The sequence below is a fragment of the Thalassophryne amazonica genome, unplaced genomic scaffold, assembly GCF_902500255.1.
Source record: "Thalassophryne amazonica unplaced genomic scaffold, fThaAma1.1, whole genome shotgun sequence".
NCBI classification, from domain to species: Eukaryota; Metazoa; Chordata; class Actinopteri; order Batrachoidiformes; family Batrachoididae; genus Thalassophryne; species Thalassophryne amazonica.
Window position 1 is genome coordinate 6862 of NW_022986264.1, and position 22193 is coordinate 29054.

General features: G+C 47.6%; 1 protein-coding gene across 1 annotated transcript in view; it reads right to left on the reverse strand.

Moving 5' to 3' along the window:
- Nucleotides 1-971: 971 nt before the first annotated feature.
- LOC117505893 (mucin-5AC-like) overlaps nucleotides 972-22193 on the reverse strand; it is a 131897-nt gene continuing 110675 nt past the window's right edge. Inside the window, exons 8-14 of the mRNA XM_034165429.1 lie at nucleotides 7382-7645; nucleotides 7032-7298; nucleotides 6590-6856; nucleotides 5599-5862; nucleotides 2576-2839; nucleotides 1350-1613; nucleotides 972-1269 (exon numbers count right to left, since the gene is read on the reverse strand). Of these exons, the coding sequence (XP_034021320.1) occupies nucleotides 1001-1269; nucleotides 1350-1613; nucleotides 2576-2839; nucleotides 5599-5862; nucleotides 6590-6856; nucleotides 7032-7298; nucleotides 7382-7645 (1859 nt within the window). The 3' untranslated portion in view covers nucleotides 972-1000. The remainder of the gene's footprint in view (nucleotides 1270-1349; nucleotides 1614-2575; nucleotides 2840-5598; nucleotides 5863-6589; nucleotides 6857-7031; nucleotides 7299-7381; nucleotides 7646-22193) is intronic.

Sequence of the window (22193 nt, forward strand, 5' to 3'; positions counted from 1 at the left end):
TGTCTCTTACTAAACATTGGTTCCTCTGTCTCTAACTAAAGGTTGGTTCCTCTGTCTCTTACTAAACATCGGTTCCTTTGTCTCTTACTAAATGTTGGTTCCTTTGTCTCTTCCTAAAGGTTAGTTCCTCTGTCTCTTACTAAACATCGGTTCCTTTGTCTCTTACTAAACATTGGTTCCTCTGTCTCTAACTAAAGGTTGGTTCCTCTGTCTCTTACTAAACATCGGTTCCTTTGTCTCTTACTAAATGTTGGTTCCTTTGTCTCTTCCTAAAGGTTAGTTCCTCTGTCTCTTACTAAACATCGGTTCCTTTGTCTCTTACTAAACATTGGTTCCTTTGTCTCTTACTAAATGGTGGTTCCTTTGTCTCATACTAAACATTGGTTCCTTTGTCTCATACTAAATATTTATTCATCTGTCTCATACTAAACATTGGTTCCTTTGTCTCATACTAAATATTTATTCATCTGTCTCATACTAAACATTGGTTCCTTTGTCTCTTACTAAACATTGGTTCCTCTGTCTCTTACTAAAGGTTGGTTCCTCTGTCTCTTACTAAACGTTGGTTCCTTTGTCTCTTACTAAACATTGGTTCCTTTGTCTCATACTAAATATTTATTCATCTGTCTCATACTAAACATTGGTTCCTTTGTCTCTTACTAAACATTGGTTCCTCTGTCTCTTACTAAAGGTTGGTTCCTCTGTCTCTTACTAAACGTTGGTTCCTTTGTCTCTTACTAAAGGTTGGTTCCTTTGTCTCATACTAAACATTGGTTGGTTCCTTTGTCTCATACTAAACATTGGTTCCTCTGTCTCTTACTAAACGTTGGTTCCTCTGTCTCTTACTAAACGTTGGTTCCTGTGTCTCTTACTAAACGTTGGTTCCTTTGTCTCTTACTAAAGGTTGGTTCCTTTGTCTCTTACTAAACATTGGTTCCTTTGTCTCTTACTAATCATTGGTTCCTCTGTGCGGTTCTAAAGGCTTGTTCCTTTGTGTTTGCTAACCTGTGCGTCCGCTGGCCGTGCTGTTGTTGTCCAGCTCTCCACTGACGCTCTGGACCGTGATTCCGTAGAGCTGTCCGGGCTGCAGTGAGCCGAAGGTCACCTCGTTCTGGTGTTTGAGGACGTGCCGCATATCGAGTTGCCGGCTGAGTCGGTACAGAAACACAGTGAAGCCGTCGGTGTCTCCCTGACCCGGTGTCCAGCTCACCGTCAGACTGCTGCTGTCCCCGTTGTTGTTCACATGGATGTTTTTCACTTTGCTGGGAACTGAGAGACAAAGGCAGGCTTCAGTTCAATGTTTTTTGGATTCATAATGGCAGCTGATTGTCCACTGCAGAATCTCTGACCCGTGCGGCCCTCGATGAACTGGGCATGCTGATTGGGACCACTGAAGGTGGAAACCAGGATCTTGTATTGCCGACCCGGAGTGAGTGAGGACAATATGCACTCCCCCACGCCACTCCCCAGTGTGATCGGCGGGAACACCTTCATGTCGTTGAACAGCAGCTGCACCTCATAATGGTCCACATCGCCCGGAGCCGTCAACCAGGAAACGTGCAGGTCCTCCGTGCCCTGACCAGCCAGAACTAAGGACCGGACTGCCGCAGGGACTGCAAAACAGACAGAACAGGATCTGTTATGAACTACATCTGGAAGATACCAACCAACCACTGGCTCTGAATCTATGGAAATCAACTTTCCTGGTCAAAAAAATGATTTCATTCAGCTTAAATGAATATTGTTTTTTGGTCTGCGAAGAAACTGGGGAGGTGCTGAACATTCTACCACTGGTTTACCAGTGGACCATCCTGGACACCCACAAGTGAAATGGACTTTAATTAATGGACAGATTTAGCTCAAATGCAACTTGGAGAAGCTGTGTGATAACACTGCTACCACACCAGGTGAGACCAGCAGACCATCAGACTGAAGTGTCAGAAGAAAGAAGAACTGAGAGAGCACCAAACCCAGACTGTGAATGTGCACCAAGAGTGAAACCAAAAATGGAGTCAGGTGTGTGATTCAGGTAAACCTCAGGTGTCCAATGACAGGTGGGTGCCCACAAACAGGAAGTGAAAACCACACGTCCATGAAAGTCCACACACAGCATGGAGCACGTATACCATGGCTTACACGGCCTGGAGATCAACCACTTTTGTCACATTATTTCCTCTGTGGCGTTGCACAAGACAACAACAGTGAAAAATAGATCAGAATGAAGAGGAAAAATTCCAAAGGGATCCGTGAGTCTTCTCATGTCATATGACCTGTTCTGTCAGGACCAGCTGTTGTGTTCCATGCCTGACAGAAAGCCATCAAAAGAAGAACACACACAGAAAACCTCACATATGTACGAGGGAACTTCAGGAGCAGTCGTGTTCCTGTGATGTTTTCTCTGTGAGACCAAGAACTTTTGGATTATTTTTCAACATAACTCCAACGCATTTGGTCCACTGATGTTCACGCTTCAAGGGTCACAGCGTGAGCCTCTAGATAGTTTTATTTCCAGGTCAGGCCAAGAACTTGTTGAAATACTCTCATAGCTGTTGTCAGAGGGTCAAAGGACACTCACAAGTTCTGCCGTCAGTGGAGGCACTCGTCTCGTATTTGCCGCTCCAGGTGCTCACAACCACCGTGTAGAGCCGTCCAGGCACCAGGCCGTTGAACATACACTCATTCTGCGTTTTGGGCACTGTTTTATTCTGGTGGAAAATGTTGTTGTGTTTGATGACCACCCGGTAGAAGTCAAAGTCCCCAGCAGCATGGCGCCAGTACACCTTCAGGTAGTCGTCCCTGGCAGCATGGGTCGCAGTCGGGTTCTGAACCCTAGATGGCTCTGGGAAAACAAAACATGTCAACAGGGTTATCTGATGTACCTGCCCCAACCTGAACCCTAAATTTGCTCAACCAATGATTTTCACCACTTTTTATCAGAACTGAAGCAACTTTAACCTTTGACCCCTGTACAAACTGAAATTGCGCTTAGTCATTTTTACTGTTTTCACCCCATAACTCCACAACATTCAGTTATAGATACCATTTTGGAATCATTATGATCAGACAAATAATGTGGTGTACTTTTCAGTATGATTGGAGCATTTCTACATTTTGACCCCTGTGTAATTCTTCATTGGCCCCTACAGAGGATGGCCATCATACATTTTTGTGTAGGCCATGATATACTGAGGCTAGATTGCAAGTGTCATTTAGTCCCCTTACATGTTTCCAAAACACTGCTTGGCCCACAGACTTACATTTCAAAACAACGTCTGAGTGTTACTGCAGCCATCAAGATTACTTCAATTTCAATTCACTTTCAATTTAGTTCATTTATACAGCGCCAAATCACAATGAAGTTGCCTCAAGGTGCTTCACACAAGTAAGGTCTAACGTTACCAACCCCCAGAGCAAGAACACAGGTGGCAGTGTTAAGAAAAAACCCCCTCTGATGATTGATGATGAAGAAACCTCAAGCAGACCAGACTCAGAGGGGTGACCCTCTGCTTGGGTCATGCTACAGACAGACTAGACAAATATACAGGAAATTTTGGGAGACTATGCTGTGTCCAGGATGGGAGACCTGCAGAAGAAGACGCCCACTCCCATCGGTGGATGGAGCCGCACCCCAGAGAGAAAAAAGAAAGAAAGAAAAGAATCAGGCATCAGAAAGACAAGAAATACTGTATAATTTGTCAGCATTAAGCAACAAGACAAACAAGAAATACTAAGGTGATCACCGGCCACTAGCCCAAAACTTCACTAAAAGACCCAGAATTTAGTTCCTATTGCTAATAAAATTAATTAAAAGAGTAAAAAGCATAAAACAAAACTGTACCAGTATGCTAGCCATACGAAAGGGAAAATAAGTGCGTCTTAAGTCTGGACTTGAAAGTCTCCACAGAATCTGACTGTTTTATTGATGCAGGGAGATCATTCCACAGAACAGGGGCACGATAAGAGAAAGCTCTGTGACCCACAGACTTTTTATTCACCCTAGGGACACAAAGTAGTCCTGCACCCTGACAACACAGAGCCCGGGCCGGTACGTAGGGTTTAATTAGGTCAGCTAGGTAGGGAGGTGTCAGCCTGTGAACAATTTTATAGACTAGTAGTAGAACCTTAAAATCTGATCTCACTGGGACAGGAAGCCAGTGAAGAGATGCCAAAATGGGTGTAATGTGGTCAAACTTTCTGCTTTGTGTCAAAAGTCTGGCTGCAGCATTTTGAACCAATTGTAGAGCAGTAATGCTGGACTGCGGTAAACCAGAAAATAGAACACTGCAGTAGTCCAATCTAGAAGAGATAAACGCATGGATCAGGGTTTCAACATCAGCCATAGACAGGATTGGATGAATCCTAGGCTAAGCGTTAACTGGTCAAATTGATGCCGATGTCTCACTGGACCAAGAACCATCATTTCAGTCTTATCAGAGTTTAAAAGTAGCAAGTTTCTAGACATCCAACTTCTCACTAATGCAAGGCAATCTTATAAGGATTTTATGTGGATGAGATTACCAGCAGTTATTGGCATGTATAATTGAGTATCATCAACACAGCAGTGAAAGGTAATCCCAAAGCGCCGCAATATGTGCCCAAGGGGTGCTATATAAAGGGAGAAAAGCAGGGGAGCTAAGACAGACCCCTGTGGAACCCCAAATTTCATGTCAGTATGGTTAGAGGTTGCATTACTGTAAAAAACACAGAACAACTGGTCAGGTGTGACGTCAACCATGCAAGATCACGCCCAGTGATCCCAAAATGATTTTCCAGCCTATCAAGTAGAATATGATGATCCACTGTATCAAATGCAGCACTGAGATCTAACAGCACCAGAACCGTAGTGGTGACCGAATCCATTGTAAGCAGAAGATCATTCATCACTTTAGTGAGAGCCGTCTCTGTGGAATGATATTTTCTAAAAGCAGACTGCAGTGGCTCAAAGAGATTATTCTCAGTAAGATAGTCCACGAGCTGCCGTGACACCACTTTTCCCCGAATTTTAGAGCAAAATTATAGATTTGATATCGGCCGATAGTTTTTCAATACACTCGGGTCAAGATTAGGTTTCTTAGGTAATGATTTAATTACTGCAGATGTGAAACATTTAGGAACAGATCCAGAAGTTAAAGAAAGATTAATAATTTCCAGCACAGTCGGCCCAAGACTTGATGTGAACCTCCTGGAACATTTGTGAATGTGACTTACCACTGTTGCTTGTGTTCTTGCTCTGGGGGTTGGTAAGGTTAGATCTTACTTGTGTGAAACACCTTGAGGCAAATTTGTTGTGATTTGGCACTATATAAATTAAAATAAATTGAAATTGACTGATATGTGTGCCTGGCACCAAATTCACCACACAATACCAATGACCTTGGTCAAGTCTTCATTAGTTTTCCGTTTAATGTAAATCTGCTTAATCAGTGTTTCTGGTTCTGAAACATGGTCCAGAACTGTCTGACCTTGGTGGAGGTATGCGCTCCATCTGTGCCCTGCACCTGGCTAATTATTTATGTCTGAAGTGTGAAGAAGGAACAGAACCAACTTTCTCAGCAGTGCCACAGAGCCGAGGTAAAACCGAAGATGGTGTGTACTGACGTGTTCGCTCCTGGACGATGGTGTGGTTTTCATATATGCCACTGCGAGAGGTGATGGAGATGTTGTAGAGGCGTCCGGACACTAGAGAGCCAAAAACACACTCAGGGCTGGACTTGGACACAGCCAGTGTGTGCACTGTCCGCTCCCTGTCCCTCAGTGTGACCAGGTAACCGTCCACATCCCCCGCAGCAGGACGCCACGACACACTGAGGAAGTCCATACGGCCATTATTACTGACTGTTACCTCGCCAACAGCAGCTGGGACTGTGAGGGAGAGAGGAACAGAAGAGAAACAAAACATTTGTTAAGATTCAACTAAATTTTCACTTTTCAAGACAGTTGGTTTCATCTTTCCAAAGCACCTTAAACGTTCTGCCATGAACTTTAATGTAACATTCAAATTTATTCACAAGAAAGAATTTGGTTTAGAAATGACTTTGAGCCCTTCAGGCTTTTCTTTTTGTCTCTTCTTGTTTCAGATTATTTCCAGCCAGTCAGGATATTTCTGTCTTCATGTCTCCTTTTTGACCAACAGCAGAAAAAAGTAAGTCCCTTCGGCTGCTCCCTTGTTTGCACTCGAGGTCGCCACAGCAAATCCAAAGTGGATCTGCATGTTGAATTGGCACAAGTTTTACGCCGGATCATTGGAATTTGACATTAAAACAGATAAATGCTTCCCCTTCCGTTGTCTGGCAGGAAGTCTTTGACAGGTAGACCTCTGTGATTTCCTTTCTTTCCTTTTTGTTTTTCTTTTCTTTTCCAATTTCCTAAAAATTCTATGACAAATTTCTTTGAAACCACATATCCCATATCTCATGCAGTTCCATAGTTGGTTTCCTTCTGTCGGGTTTGTTGGTGAGATTTTGATTTGAAACCTGACTGACTGATCCTGTTCTGTGTTTTTGACATGTCACCGTGTCCACGTGGTGGGAACCTGAGGGCCAGAGAGGTTCGTCTGAAGAAGACAGAACACGAGACCGGACACACTAACCTGTGTGACCCTCTGCCACAGTCTGCCGGGAGCTCTGGCCGGCTCTGACAGTGGTTAGCACCACCCTGTAGAGGGCGCCGGGCTTCAGAGCATGGAAGGCGAGCCTGGTGGTGTTGGCTCTCACGCTCTCGTTCTTGATGACGCTGCTGTCGTGGACCAGCAGTATGCGGTAGGAGTCCAGATCCCCGGTGGCGCGGTCCCACTGCACGTGGAGGCTGTCGGTGCTGTCGCTGTTAGAAACCTGCAGTGTGGACACCTGAGCCGGTGCTGCAGAGAAAGCAACAGTGGCATCTGTGGAGTTTCTTCATATTCATTTAGATTCAGTTGTTGGGATTCAAAATATGAGATAATAAACAACAAAAACAACAACAGGAGCTTGTGCGTCGTGTTCTGTCAATCATCCTGATCAGTTCTCTCACTATGAAGTAAAGGTGACACTCACTGGTCCATCCGGTCACAGAGGTGGAGCTGGACATGTTGCCACTGCTAGTCGTCACAGTGACAGTGTACAGGCATCCTGGGATGAGGTCGTTGAAGGTGCATTCTCGGGTATCCCTGGACACGCTCTTTTGGAGAACCACGCCGGCGGGGTCCACCTGTTTTAGGACCACGGTGAAGCGGTCCCACTCGCCCACAGGTCGAGTCCACAGGACGCTCATGGTGGTTTGGTCGCTGTGTCCGATGACCAGCTGCTGGACGGGCTGTGGGGCTGAATGACCAGGATGAAGTGGTTCTTAGATGTATGTGTGTATGCACGGTATGATCATAAAGTGTAGATGAACACAGACTAACCTAGTCGGCCCCGGCACCGCTCCGTGTTACGCAGAGGGCCGCTGTGCACTGTGAGCTCAGCGGTGTACAGCCGGCCGGGGACCAGGCCTGTGAAGGAGTGCTGTCTGGACAGCTTGCTGATGGTTTCATTCACCAGCACCAACAAACCATCTTGCAGCACAACACTGTAGTTCTCCCACTGGCCTCTGGGGGGCGACCATGTCATTCTCAGTGTTTTGCCATCACTGAAAGGTGACATGGCGAGCCTGGACACTGGGCCTGGAACTGCAAAATGACAAGACAGTCAACAGTCCTTGTTCTTCACTTTGGGGCACCACAGAAGATCTGAGGTGGGTCTGCATGTTGAGGTGACACATGTTTTATGCCAGGTGCCCTTCCTGAGGCAACTCCAGCTTGGAAAATGGGCAAGGGGTGGGGCTCGAGCTGGGAACCTTCTGCACTGGAAACAAGCACACTTCATCACTTGGCCATCAGCCCTGGTTGAAATGAAACCATGAATAAAAGCATCATTTCCTGTGCAGGTATCAGTGCAGGGCCTGAAGAGCAAAACCGACCAAGATAACTCAAAAACACTAAGTGAGACGAGCGTGTGAGTTAGTTCAGCTGACAGCTCTCTCCACATAGTTACCGGATACGTCCTACTGAACCACATGGTCCACACAAGCCCACCTCCAGCCCTGCCTCCAGCATCCACATGTGGGCTCAGATTATGGAAAAGATGACAGAAATGTGTGCATCTAATCATCACTCCCCAACAGCAGTGGGTCCAGAAAACCTTCTCTGCTGATAATGATTAAGGCGACACATTCAGTAAATACATTAAACAAGACGATTCTATCAATTTGCAACTCATACAGCAACACTTCCACTAGATGGCAGCATACAACAGAAAGATTTCCCTCTAGATACATAAGATACGGGTGGAAAGCTGTGGAAGAAAGTTGCATCCATGAATGTTCAAAATCAAAAAGTTCATCAAGATGAAGTGACCCCATAAAAAATGAACCCACTTATTCACACTGGGAGCAGCTGGGGATTAGGGACCTTGGTCAAGGGGCCTAGGTGATTTTCAGATGGAAACGCGCGTGTGTGTGTGTGTGTGTGTGTATAATATTCTCAGGGTTATATCTGTTATATATGTCACAGAGGTGTTAAACAAGCTGTGACATAAATTCTTCTTAAATCAGGAGAACATCTGTGAAAACACCCGTAGAACTGTGGGACTTTATGTAAAAGGTCATTTTGTACAATATGACCCCTTTCATATTTATCTTATTGGCTCCAAGACCATTTCATTTTTAAATCTGTCCATTGAACATTAAAATCTGGATGAAAAGCACCATGAATCTAAGCTTTATAACCTGTTTGAAGCCTGTCGGAGCTCCGTGAAACTGTTTAATTAAAGATCATTAAAGGAACAAACTCCCACATTTGAGGCAAAAAGACAAGACAAATAATTAAAGTAAGTTAACTTTGGTTTTGTAACTTTGGTCTGAAAAGTATTTAACCTCCATGTCTCGTTTAGCAGGAGGAAGCATTAACAAGGCTGCTTAAAGCACATGAACCAGCCTGAACGGTCTGGAACACTGATATCCACTCAGACAGAAAACTGGCCTCCTTTCCATTAAAGTGTTGGACTTGAGACCAGAGGATCCTTGGTTCAAACTCCAGCCTTACCGGAAAATCACGAAGGGCCCTTGGACAATGTCTGTGTGAGTGGGTGAATGTGAGGCATCGTTGTGAAGCGTGTTGAGCGTCTGATGCAGATGGAAAAGCGCTACATAAATGCAGAGCCTGCAGGCTCCGACCTCACCCTTACGGGAGTGCTGAGGTCGGAGCCTGGAGGCTGCAGCAGTGAGCATGTCACTCAGCACATTTACAAAGAACACTAACCAGGTGAATTCTGATGCACCAGATCCCAAAATCTGTGTAATATTTCACAGACGTGTTTGTTCGGCTCCCACACTCAGGCTGAAAAACAAGTTGAGGAAGTACGGTGCCCAGAGCACAGAGGAGACCGAGGACAAACACAAAGTGTGGTGTGGAGGCTGGCAGAACATTTAGCTGTTACTGCAAATTACTAACAGGGCAGCACAGTCTCATTTGATACACCGCTACTGTGCCATACATATACACACAGCAGAGCTTCAGATGGTGGACTGTTCTGTTTTCAGCTGCAATCACCAAAGCAGTCACGAAAACGAAGACGAGGTGAATGGTAGAGATCGTGTCCGTAAGTCCAACCAGAGGAGCTCCGTTCTCTCGCCTGAAAAACCGCCTCAATCTCAGTCTCAATTTATTTATAATTAGCATCAATACCACCAACCAAAGTGCTGTACACACCAAGAACAGGCAAGTTCAAATAAATAAAAAGCTAAACCACAGTTAAAACCAGAAACACTAAAAATCCAACGTGTCAAACTGCCTTAAAAGCCAAAGAGAAGAAATGAAGATTTAAAAGCAGAGAGAGAATCAGCAAAGGAAGATCATTCCACAGTTTTGGGGCAACGACTGAAAAAGCTCGGTCACCTCTACGCTTCTTCTTTGACCTTGGGATAACCAGCAGTGACAAATCAGCTGACCTGAGTGAGCGTGAAGGGATGTATGAATGGAGCAGGTCAGACAGATATAACAGGGCAAGAATTTTAAAATCAATTCTAAAACGAAATGAGGTGAAGCCAAAACCGGTGTAATGGGCTCGCACCTTCGAACACCAGCCAAAAGACAAGCAGCAGCATTTTGCACCATCTATAGGCGGGTAAGCAGAGTCTGATTCAGCCCAACATTGCAACTCCACACGTTTGAGCTCCAGGTCATAAACAAACAGCAGCACATCTTCACTTTTACTTTGCATTTTCACTTTGTATGTGTGTCATTTGCCCAAAAACTCAGAGAAAGTGCTACGTTTCTGTCCCCAGAAGTAGAGAAATTCCATCATATACATCATAGTTGACCCTTTTAGCGCCTGCCCTCAAACGAGACTGCACTGTGCAAGTCAAAACTCTGCTTCATGTGAGACTGCACCCAGCGTTCTGATGGATATTGCAAATTAGGGAATGCTCAAAACACTACTTTGTGTTGTGTGGGCCGCCAGAAGAGGAGGTACTGCTGGCCCACCACCAGAGGGCGCCCTGTCTGGAGTGCGGGCTCCAGGCACCAGAGGGCGCAGCCGCCTCACAGGAGCAGCCAGGGTGACAGCTGTCACGCATCACCTGCAACAGCTGTTACCAATCATCTGATCGGCAGGAGTATATCAGCAGGACAAGGTCTCCACCTCTTTGCCGAGATATCGTTCTACCTGGAAGGTAACGTACCTCAGCTGTCTGCGTGACAATAACCTTTGTGACTTTTTGTGCATTATCTTTTGGACTGTTTTTCCAACGAGAGGTGGAGGTAGCTTTCCTGCCGTGCTGATTCCTGGGTGCAAACGCATCCTCATTCACTTGCTTTTTGTTCCTCGCCAGCAGTACCAGATCCGACACGCGGAGGCAGTGGCCACCTGGGAGTTCGGGACTTGGCGGCTCCAGTATTCCCGGGGTCTGGTGGCGGAGGAAATCGTGTGGTTCCGGTTCTGCTTTGGACAGGCGTCTCCTATCTTCGAGCCTGCCCACACGACACCTTGTGAATTGACTGTTGTCTATTGTTGCAATCTGTTGTATTTGTTGTGCACATTCACAACAGTAAAGTGTTGTTATTTGACCTATTCCATTGTCCGTTCATTTGCGCCCCCTGTTGTGGGTCCGTGTACCTACACTTTCCCAACAGGATATCTCGGCCATCGTCATGGATCCCGAGGGGCGTCAACCGGCTGTTGAACGGCCAATGGAAGAACAGGGCGCACAGGCGCCCGCAGGAGGAATGATCGGTGAGTTGCAGCGGATCCTCACCGCTTTCACGGCTCGGTTGGATTTAATGACCGAGCAGAACGTCCTCCTTAACCGCAGGGTGGAGGCTCTCGCCGCGCAGGTGGAAGCGCGCCCTCAGGGCGCTGCTGTGGCTCTCCCTCCTGTCGACCCTGTGCGTACAAGTGACGTTCCACAGGTCGTTCAACGACCCCCCCCACCTTCCCCGGAAGCATACATAAGCCCTCCAGAGCCGTACGGAGGTTGTGTGGAGACGTGCGCGGACTTCCTTATGCAGTGTTCGCTTGTCTTCGCACAACGTCCTGTCATGTACGCGACTGATGCCAGCAAGATAGCTTATGTAATAAACCTGCTTCGTGGTGAGGCACGCGCTTGGGCTACAGCGCTCTGGGAGCAAAATTCACGGCTCCTTCTGACATATGATGGGTTTGTGAGGGAGTTCAGAACAGTGTTCGATCACCCGAATAGAGGAGAGACCGCTTCAGCCGTGCTGCTGTCAATGAGACAGGGGCGCCGGAGCGCAGCTGCCTATGCAGTCGACTTCCGCATCGCGGCTGCGAGGTCCGGCTGGAATAGCACTGCCCTCCGCGCCGCCTTTGTAAACGGACTGTCATTGGTTCTAAAGGAGCACATGGTGGCTAAGGACGAACCGCGGGATTTAGATGGGCTTATTGATCTCGTTATACGATTAGACAATTGGTTAGAAGAACGCCGTCGGGAACGAGACGAAGGGCGTGGCCGGGCACGCGCCGTCCCTCTCCCTTCCGGTTCCGACCGCGTTCCGCCCTCCCCACGCTCCACGGCCCCTGCGCTCCGTGTGGTTACAGCTCCCCCTGCTGACGAAGCTATGGACACGAGCAGGGCCACATTTAGGGCACCAGATAGACAGAGGAGGCTGGCCCGCGGAGCGTGTTTTGTTTGTGGCTCGATGGAGCATCAGGTAAGAGACTGCCCCGAGCGGTTAAACACCAACGCCCGCCCCTAGAAACTGGGCTAGGGGTGGGCCGAGACATTCACGTGAGACACACCCACATTGCCACACGACTCCCAGTTACAATCCTTTATGAGGATTTAACCCTGAAGGCCCCAGCACTGGTGGACACGGGCTCTGAAGGGAATCTGTTAGACAGCAGATGGGCCAGGGAGATAGGGTTGCCTCTGGTGGCGCTTACCTCGCCTGTGCAGGTGCGGGCACTAGATGGGTCCCTACTCCCTCCAATCACTCATAAGACACCACCTGTAACTCTGGTGGTGTCAGGAAATCACCGGGAGGAGATCGAGTTTTTTGTGACTCCTGCTACCTCCTGTGTGATTTTAGGGTTCCCCTGGATGTTAAAACACAATCCCCGGATCGATTGGCCGTCCGCGGTAGTGGTTCAGTGGAGCGAGACCTGCCATCGGGTATGTTTAGGTTCCTCGGTTCCTCCCGGTTCCTAGGCTAAGGAGGAGGTCAGAGTCCCGCCCAATCTAGGGACGGTGCCGGTGGAGTACCATGACCTTGTGGATGTATTCAGTAAGGATCTGGCGCTCACCCTTCCCCCCCACCATCCGTACGATTGTGCCATTGATTTGGTTCCGGGCGTTGAGTTCCCGTCCAGCAGGTTCTACAACCTCTCACGACCTGAGCGCGAATCAATGGAGACCTACATTCGGGACTCTTTAGCTGCCGGGTTGATCCGGAATTCCACCTCACCGATGGGTGCAGGTTTCTTTTTTGTGGGAAAAAAAGATGGCGGACTACGTCCATGCATTGATTACAGGGGGCTGAACGAAATCACGGTTCGTAACCGATACCCATTGCCCTTATTGGATTCAGTGTTCACGCCCCTGCATGGAGCCCAAATGTTCACCAAGCTCGATCTTAGAAATGCGTATCACCTGGTTCGGATCCGGAAGGGAGACGAGTGGAAGACGGCATTTAACACCCCGTTAGGTCACTTTGAGTACCTGGTCATGCCGTTCGGTCTTACAAACGCCCCTGCAACGTTCCAAGCATTGGTTAATGATGTCTTGCGGGATTTCCTGCACCGATTCGTCTTCGTATATCTGGATGATATACTCATCTTCTCTCCGGACCCTGAGACCCATGTTCGGCATGTACGTCAGGTCCTGCAGCGGTTGTTGGAGAACCGACTGTTTGTGAAGGGCGAGAAGTGCGAGTTTCACCGCACTTCTTTGTCCTTCCTGGGGTTTATCATCTCCCCCAACTCCGTCGCTCCTGATCCGGCCAAGGTTGCGGCGGTGAGAGACTGGCCCCAACCCACTAGCCGTAGGAAGCTGCAACAGTTCCTCGGCTTTGCTAATTTCTACAGGAGGTTCATTAAGGGCTACAGTCAGGTAGTTAGCCCCCTGACAGCCCTGACCTCACCAAAAGTCCCCTTCACCTGGTCGGATCGTTGCGATGCCGCGTTCAAGGAGTTGAAACGGCGCTTCTCGTCTGCACCCGTTCTGGTGCAGCCCGATCCTAGTCGCCAGTTAGTGGTTGAAGTGGACGCCTCAGACTCAGGGATAGGAGCTGTGCTTTCCCAGAGCGGGAAGACCGATAAGGTCCTTCACCCGTGTGCCTATTTTTCCCGCAGGTTGACCCCGGCCGAACGGAACTATGACGTCGGCAATCGAGAACTCCTTGCGGTGAAAGAGGCTCTTGAAGAGTGGAGACATCTGTTGGAGGGAACGTCCGTGCCATTCACGGTTTTCACTGACCACCGGAACCTGGAGTATATCAGGACCGCCAAGCGGCTGAACCCCAGGCAAGCCCGCTGGTCACTGTTCTTCGGCCGTTTTGACTTCCGGATCACCTACCGTCCCGGGACCAAGAACCAGAGATCGGATGCCTTGTCCCGGGTGCATGAAGATGAAGTCAAAACGGAGTTGTCGGATCCACCGGAACCCATCATCCCGGAGTCCATTATCGTGGCCACCCTCACCTGGGACGTAGAGAGAACCGTCCGGGAGGCCCTGGCACGAAGCCCGGACCCCGGAACTGGGCCGAAGAACAGACTCTATGTCCCACCAGAAGCTAGGGCTGCAGTCTTGGACTTCTGTCACGGCTCTAAGCTCTCCTGTCATCCAGGGGTGCGAAGAACCGTGGCAGTTGTCCGGCAGCGCTTCTGGTGGGCGTCCCTAGAGGCCGACATCCGGGATTATATCCAGGCCTGCACCACCTGCGCCAGGGGCAAGGCTGATCATCGCAGGGCTTCGGGACTGCTCCAGCCGCTGCCCGTGCCCCATCGCCCCTGGTCCCACATCGGCCTGGATTTTGTCACGGGCCTCCCGCCGTCCCAGGGCAACACCACCATCCTCACGATAGTGGACCGATTCTCCAAGGCGGCCCACTTTGTGGCCCTCCCGAAGCTCCCGACGGCCCAGGAGACAGCGGACCTCCTGGTCCACCACGTCGTCCGGTTGCATGGGATTCCAACAGACATCGTCTCCGATCGCGGTCCCCAGTTCTCCTCGCAAGTCTGGAGGAGCTTCTGCCGGGAACTGGGGGCCACGGTGAGTCTCTCATCCGGGTATCATCCCCAGACCAACGGGCAAGCAGAACGGGCCAATCAGGAGGTGGAGCAGGCCCTGCGTTGCGTGACAGCCGCGCACCCGGCGGCCTGGAGTACCCATCTGGCCTGGATCGAGTATGCCCATAATAGCCAGGTGTCGGCAGCCACCGGCCTCTCCCCTTTCGAGGTGTGTCTGGGGTACCAACCTCCTTTGTTTCCGGTGGTTGAGGGAGAGGTCGGTGTGCCCTCGGTCCAGGCCCACCTACGGAAGTGCCGTCGGGTGTGGCGTGCCGCCCGTTCTGCCTTGCTGAGGGCCCGGATGAGGACGAAGGCCCATGCAGACCGTCGGCGGACCCCGGCCCCTACGTACCGGCCAGGGCAGGCAGTGTGGTTGTCTACCAAGGACATACTCCTTCAAGTGGACTCCCCTAAACTGCAGGACCGGTATATCGGTCCGTTCAAGATCATCAAGGTCATCAGTCCAGCCGCAGTGAGGCTTCAGCTTCCGGCCTCACTGCGGATCCATCCCGTTTTCCACGTGTCCCGGATCAAGCCCCATCACACTTCACCCCTCTGTACTCCCGGTCCGGCACCACCTCCTGCCCGGATCATCGATGGCGAGCCGGCTTGGACTGTGCGCCGGCTCTTAGATGTCCGTAGGATGGGCCGGGGCTTCCAGTATTTGGTGGACTGGGAGGGGTACGGACCTGAAGAACGCTCCTGGGTGAAGAGGAGCTTCATCCTGGACCCGGCCCTCCTGGCCGATTTCTACCACCGCCACCCGGACAAGCCTGGTCGGGCGCCAGGAGGCGCCTGTTGAGGGGGGGTCCTGTTGTGTGGGCTGCCAGAAGAGGAGGTACTGCTGGCCCACCACCAGAGGGCGCCCTGTCTGGAGTGCGGGCTCCAGGCACCAGAGGGCGCAGCCGCCTCACAGGAGCAGCCAGGGTGACAGCTGTCACGCATCACCTGCAACAGCTGTTACCAATCATCTGATCGGCAGGAGTATATCAGCAGGACGACGTCTCCACCTCTTTGCCGAGATATCGTTCTACCTGGAAGGTAACGTACCTCAGCTGTCTGCATGACAATAACCTTTGTGACTTTTTGTGCATTATCTTTTGGACTGTTTTTCCAACGAGAGGTGGAGGTAGCTTTCCTGCCGTGCTGATTCCTGGGTGCAAACGCATCCTCATTCACTTGCTTTTTGTTCCTCGCCAGCAGTACCAGATCCGACACGCGGAGGCAGTGGCCACCTGGGAGTTCGGGACTTGGCGGCTCCAGTATTCCCGGGGTCTGGTGGCGGAGGAAATCGTGTGGTTCCGGTTCTGCTTTGGACAGGCGTCTCCTATCTTCGAGCCTGCCCACACGACACCTTGTGAATTGACTGTTGTCTATTGTTGCAATCTGTTGTATTTGTTGTGCACATTCACAACAGTAAAGTGTTGTTATTTGACCTATTCCATTGTCTGTTCATTTGCGCCCCCTGTTGTGGGTCCGTGTACCTACACTTTCCCAACACTTTGAAACATTTCAAATCCTTTGAAATACCCATGTTTTGCACATTGTTCCACAAAGCAACAGATGATGTGCTGTGCTGCCATCTGCTGGCTGGTCCAGGAATGTGCACAGTTATAGTGCATCCAGAAAGTGTTCACAGCACTTCACTTTTTCCACTTTTTTGTTTTTGCATTGCATCCCAATTCCAAAATGGATGAAATGCATTTTTTCCCTCAAAATTTTACACACAACACCCCATAATGACAATGTGAAAAAGGTTTTCTTTCTTTTTTCAGATCTTTACAAATTTATTAAATTGGTCACTGGATCACTTATCAATTCAATCAATCAATTTTATTTATATAGCGCCAAATCACAACAAACAGTTGCCCCAAGGCGCTTTATATTGTAAGGCAAGGCCATACAATAATTACGTAAAAACCCCAACGGTCAAAACGACCCCCTGTGAGCAAGCACTTGGCTACAGTGGGAAGGAAAAACTCCCTTTTAACAGGAAGAAACCTCCAGCAGAACCAGGCTCAGGGAGGGGCAGTCTTCTGCTGGGACTGGTTGGGGCTGAGGGAGAGAACCAGGAAAAAGACATGCTGTGGAGGGGAGCAGAGATCGATCACTAATGATTAAATGCAGAGTGGTGCATACAGAGCAAAAAGAGAAAGAAACACTCAGTGCATCATGGGAACCCCCCAGCAGTCTAAGTCTATAGCAGCATAACTAAGGGATGGTTCAGGGTCACCTGATCCAGCCCTAACTATAAGCTTTAGCAAAAAGGAAAGTTTTAAGCCTAATCTTAAAAGTAGAGAGGGTGTCTGTCTCCCTGATCTGAATTGGGAGCTGGTTCCACAGGAGAGGAGCCTGAAAGCTGAAGGCTCTGCCTCCCATTCTACTCTTACAAACCCTAGGAACTACAAGTAAGCCTGCAGTCTGAGAGCGAAGCGCTCTATTGGGGTGATATGGTACTATGAGGTCCCTAAGATAAGATGGGACCTGATTATTCAAAACCTTATAAGTAAGAAGAAGAATTTTAAATTCTATTCTAGAATTAACAGGAAGCCAATGAAGAGAGGCCAATATGGGTGGACTCATCTCTGGACAGAAATAGAAATAAACAAAATCTGTAGTTTTTGTTAAAATCATTTCCTTTCAGATATTAACGACACAAATGTAACTCCGTAGACTCTGAGCTGAGCTCTTCAGCCGGCTGCACGTCACAATGTAAGTCATAAAAAACAGAGGACGTCCCATTTTGTAGTTTATTGTATTATAACGTTTGGACAGAGGTGTCATTTGATTTAAAACAACGATTCACTCTGAAGTTATTAATTCCAACCAAAATTGATATTATTATTATTATTAGTAGTAGTAGTAGTAGTAGTATTATTAGTATTATTATTATTTCCTTTACCTGATGGACAACTTCAGTTTACGCATTGGCTGGTGCTCACACCAGCGGACCTGCTGCTTCTGAAAACCAGCGAACAGCAGGTCGAAGCCCTGCTTCGTTGCTTCTTGGCTTCAAGCAGCCCCATTGCAGACTGCAGTCAACAGAGAGAAATGATCATTTTTCATTTATCATTTTCTTGATAAACACCCTCAAGAACAACAGCCTCTCCGGTGTCCCCAACCATCCGCAGTGCTATGTGTGTGTGTGTGTGTGTGTGTTTGCAGTACATATGGCCCAAGAGATGAAGCTGTTTGTCAGCCTGCTGGTGTAGCAGGTCAAACGGGGGGGTTCTCATGTGATGGTCTTGGTTCTCCCCAGGCAGCAGGATGTGGTGGTATTTTCCAGGCTGGGCAGAGGGCAGCCGCTGAACTTTTGAGCAGTGTTCATGACCACCACACACCCAGACAGTATGTCCAAACGCTCTCCACCGAGCAGGGACAGAATGCCAGCAGCAGCTTTGTGTCCAGGTTGTCCTTCCTGATGACACATAGGAAGTGGAGCAGGAAATGACTCTTTAGGTGCATGAGCACATAGGTGGCATGTTGAAATCACTGCCATAAATAATGTAGTGAGGATCCAAAGCATCTTTATAGAAGCAAAGTTTTCTTCCGTTCCCCCTTATTCAAAGCCATCTTGTCTGGACTCCCCAGACAGTCCTAAGGCCGGGATGTGTTCAGCTGAGAAGGTGCATGGATGACTCTGTATATCACTCAGCTTGGTGCCAGGCGCCAAGAGTCTACAACGCCCCTTTTCACAAAGTCTCTGAAGAGAATCCAAACTCTCTGGCTGAATTCATGACACGTCAGGACACTCCCACATTGGTGTGAAGATGGAACCTGGATGAGAGACCCCAAGTGCCAAGCAAAAGTTCTTCCATACCTGTGATGTGAATGGGGGTCCTCAGTCTGAAACATGTCCAGGGAAATGCCATGCAGCCATAACACATGGTGGACTAGGAGGGCCCCTGGGCCAATGGCAGCTTGGGTGTGGCCACAAAATGTGCTGCTTTGGAGAACTGGTCCATGATGGTGAGGATGGAGGTCATTCTTGGCAAATTGGAGGACCAATTTGCCTATCAGGAGAAGGTGGATGTTGAGGTGTTGAGGATGCAGTTCTCTATCTCCTACACCGTGCACTTACGTACTTGGGGGGGGTACATTGTGAGGATGTTGTGTTTTGACTTCTCCAGTGTTTTTTTACTGAAGTCCATCCTAGCCTCCTGTAGGAGATACTTAACATCATGGCTGTACACCCCCCACCTACGCTGGATTTCAGACTATTTGACCAACAGGCCACAGTTTGTTTGTGCTGGGGGGCTGTAGGTCCTCCACATTGATCTGCAGCACTGGAGCTCCTCAGGGCACAGTGCTCTCACCCCTCCTCTTCACCCTCTATACTGCTGATTTTCAGTACAGCTCAGGTCCATGCCACATGCAGAAGTTCTCTTATGACACTGCAATTGTGGCCTGTATTAGGGAGAGTGAGGAGGAGGAGTACAGGGGGCCTGGTGGAGGATTTTGGGAGGTGGGGTCAGCAGAATAAGGTCCTGCTGAACATCCCAAAATGGAGGTGGTGCTCGATTTCCGATTGGAGGCCTTAAATTGTGTAGGGCCTTAAACTCCTTCTACTTTGATTTTAATTATGCTGAATTATTTATTGCTACTTTTTATATGTACTTTTAATATGTGTGCTTTTATTTGTGTGAATGGGAGCAACAGACCGCCACATTAAATATTCTGTTCATTTAAATCTCTTATAATAATGACATTAAAATTTTAATTATTTTTATTGATTTTACAGAATTTCTATAAAGGACAAAGGCTTTGTTTTCTGGGACAGTCGTTTCAGTGAACTATTTCATTTTCACAAATTAAATTAATGGCAGTGATGTAATTAGGCAGGCCTGGTGGCCAAGTGTTTAATTCTACTTGTTTCCAGTGCACAAGGTCCCTGTTCAGGACCCCCCCCCCCCCCCCCCCATTCTGTAATAGGGAGTTGCATCTGGAAGGGCATCAGGAAAACCTGTGCGAAATCAACATGCAGATCCACCTCAGATCTGCTGTGGTGAAGCCACAGGGACTGACTAATAGCAGTGATGTCAGCGTATCAATGAAGAATAATCTGTGGAAAGAATCACATGATGTTGGCTTTCTACAGTAGTGTTCAGAATAATAGTAGTGCTATGTGACTAAAAAGATTAATCCAGGTTTTGAGTATATTTCTTATTGTTACATGGGAAACAAGGTACCAGTAGATTCAGTAGATTCTCACAAATCCAACAAGACCAAGCATTCATGATATGCACACTCTTAAGGCTATGAAATTGGGCTATTAGTAAAAAAAAAAGTAGTAAAGGGGGTGTTCACAATAATAGTAGTGTGGCATTCAGTCAGTGAGTTTGTCAGTTTTGTGGAACAAACAGGTGTGAATCAGGTGTCCCCTATTTAAGGATGAAGCCAGCACCTGTTGAACATGCTTGTCTCTTTGAAAGCCTGAGGAAAATGGGACGTTCAAGACATTGTTCAGAAGAACAGCGTAGTTTGATTAAAAAGTTGATTGGAGAGGGGAAAACGTATATGCAGGTGCAAAAAAATATAGGCTGTTCATCTACAATGATCTCCAATGCTTTAAAATGGACAAAAAAACCAGAGACGCATGGAAGAAAATGGAAAACAACCATCAAAATGGATAGAAGAATAACCAGAATGGCAAAGGCTCACCCATTGATCAGCTCCAGGATGATCAAAGACAGTCTGGAGCAGGGGTAGGCAACCTGTTCCAGAAAGAGCCATGAGGGTGCAGGTTTTCTTTGCAGCCGCTGACTCCACCAGGTGATTTTACTGATTAACTGATTCCATCTGCTCAAAGTGATATTAATCAGTAAAATCACCTGGTGGAGTCAGCGGCTGCAAAGAAAAGCTGCACCCTCATGGCTCTTTCTGGAACAGGTTGCCTACCCCTGGTCTGGAGTTACCTGTAAGTGCTGTGACAGTTATAAGATGCCTGTGTGAAGCTAATTTATTTGCAATAATCCCCCGCAAAGTCCCTCTGTTAAATAAAAGACATGTGCAGAAGAGGTTACAATTTGCCAAAGAACACATCAACTGGCCTAAAGAGAAATGGAGGAATATTTTGTGGACTGATGAGAGTAAAATTGTTCTTTTTGGGTCCAAGGGCCGCAGACAGTTTGTGAGACGACCCCCAAACTCTGAATTCAAGCCACAGTTCACAGTGAAGACAGTGAAGCATGGTGGTGCAAGCATCATGATATGGGCATGTTTCTCCTACTATGGTGTTGGGCCTATATATCGCATACCAGGTATCATGGATCAGTTTGGATATGTCAAAATACTTGAAGAGGTCATGTTGCCTTATGCTGAAGAGGTCATGCCCTTGAAATGGGTGTTTCAACAAGACAATGACCCCAAGCGCACTAGTAAATCAGCAAAATCTTGGTTCCAAACCAACAAAATTAATGCCTCGCAGATGTGAAGAAATCATGAAAAACTGTGGTTATACAACTAAATACTAGTTTAGTGATTCACAGGATTGATAAAAAAGCAGTTTGAACATAATAGTTTTGAGTTTGTAGCGTCAACAGCAGATGCTACTATTATTGTGAACACCCCCTTTTCTACTTTTTTTTACTAATAGCCCAATTTCATAGTCTTAAGAGTGTGCATATCATGAATGCTTGGTCTTGTTGGATTTGTGAGAATCTACTGAATCTACTGGTACCTTGTTTCCCATGTAACAATAAGAACTATACTCAAAACCTGGATTAATATTCTTAGTCACATAGCACTACTATGATTCTGAACACTACTGTATTTGCTGTCAGTGATGCAACAATATGAAGATAATCACTTCAAAGAGGAGTGTGATTGATCATGACATGGTTGAAAACAGTGTGTTTCCCAAAGTAACTCATGCTGTTATAGCAGCTATTGATGAATGACGGTTGTTGCTGTCTGAGGGATTACAGCTGTTCAGTGTAGGCCTGCAACCTTTACACACTGAAATTCCTCCAGCATCCTTGAAATGTTTATTGATTTTGATCTACTGCAGAGGGAGAAATATGGAAATTCTTCCCCATTTTTCTTTGAGGAACATTGTTCTTAAAAATATAAAAATTTATCTCATGCATTTGTTAAAAAACAGGAGATCCTCTGCCCATCTTTGTTGCTCAAAGACTCAGCCTTTCGTAGATGCTGCTTCTGTACCAAATCATGATCACAAACGCCCCTTTATATTGTTTTTTACCATATTGATAAACCTAAATGGACCTCGTCCCAACATTTTCTTCTTTTTTTTGGATGTGTTTCAGGCCTGAAATGCAGGAACAGATGAACATTAACAAATGAAATGAAGTTGATCAGAAAAACACATGACATATTTTAGTGAAGCAGAATTCAAAGTAAACGGATTACTTCCATTTCTCATACTGTCCCAGAGCTGAATAAATTCTGGTTGTATTTTGGTCACATGTTAAA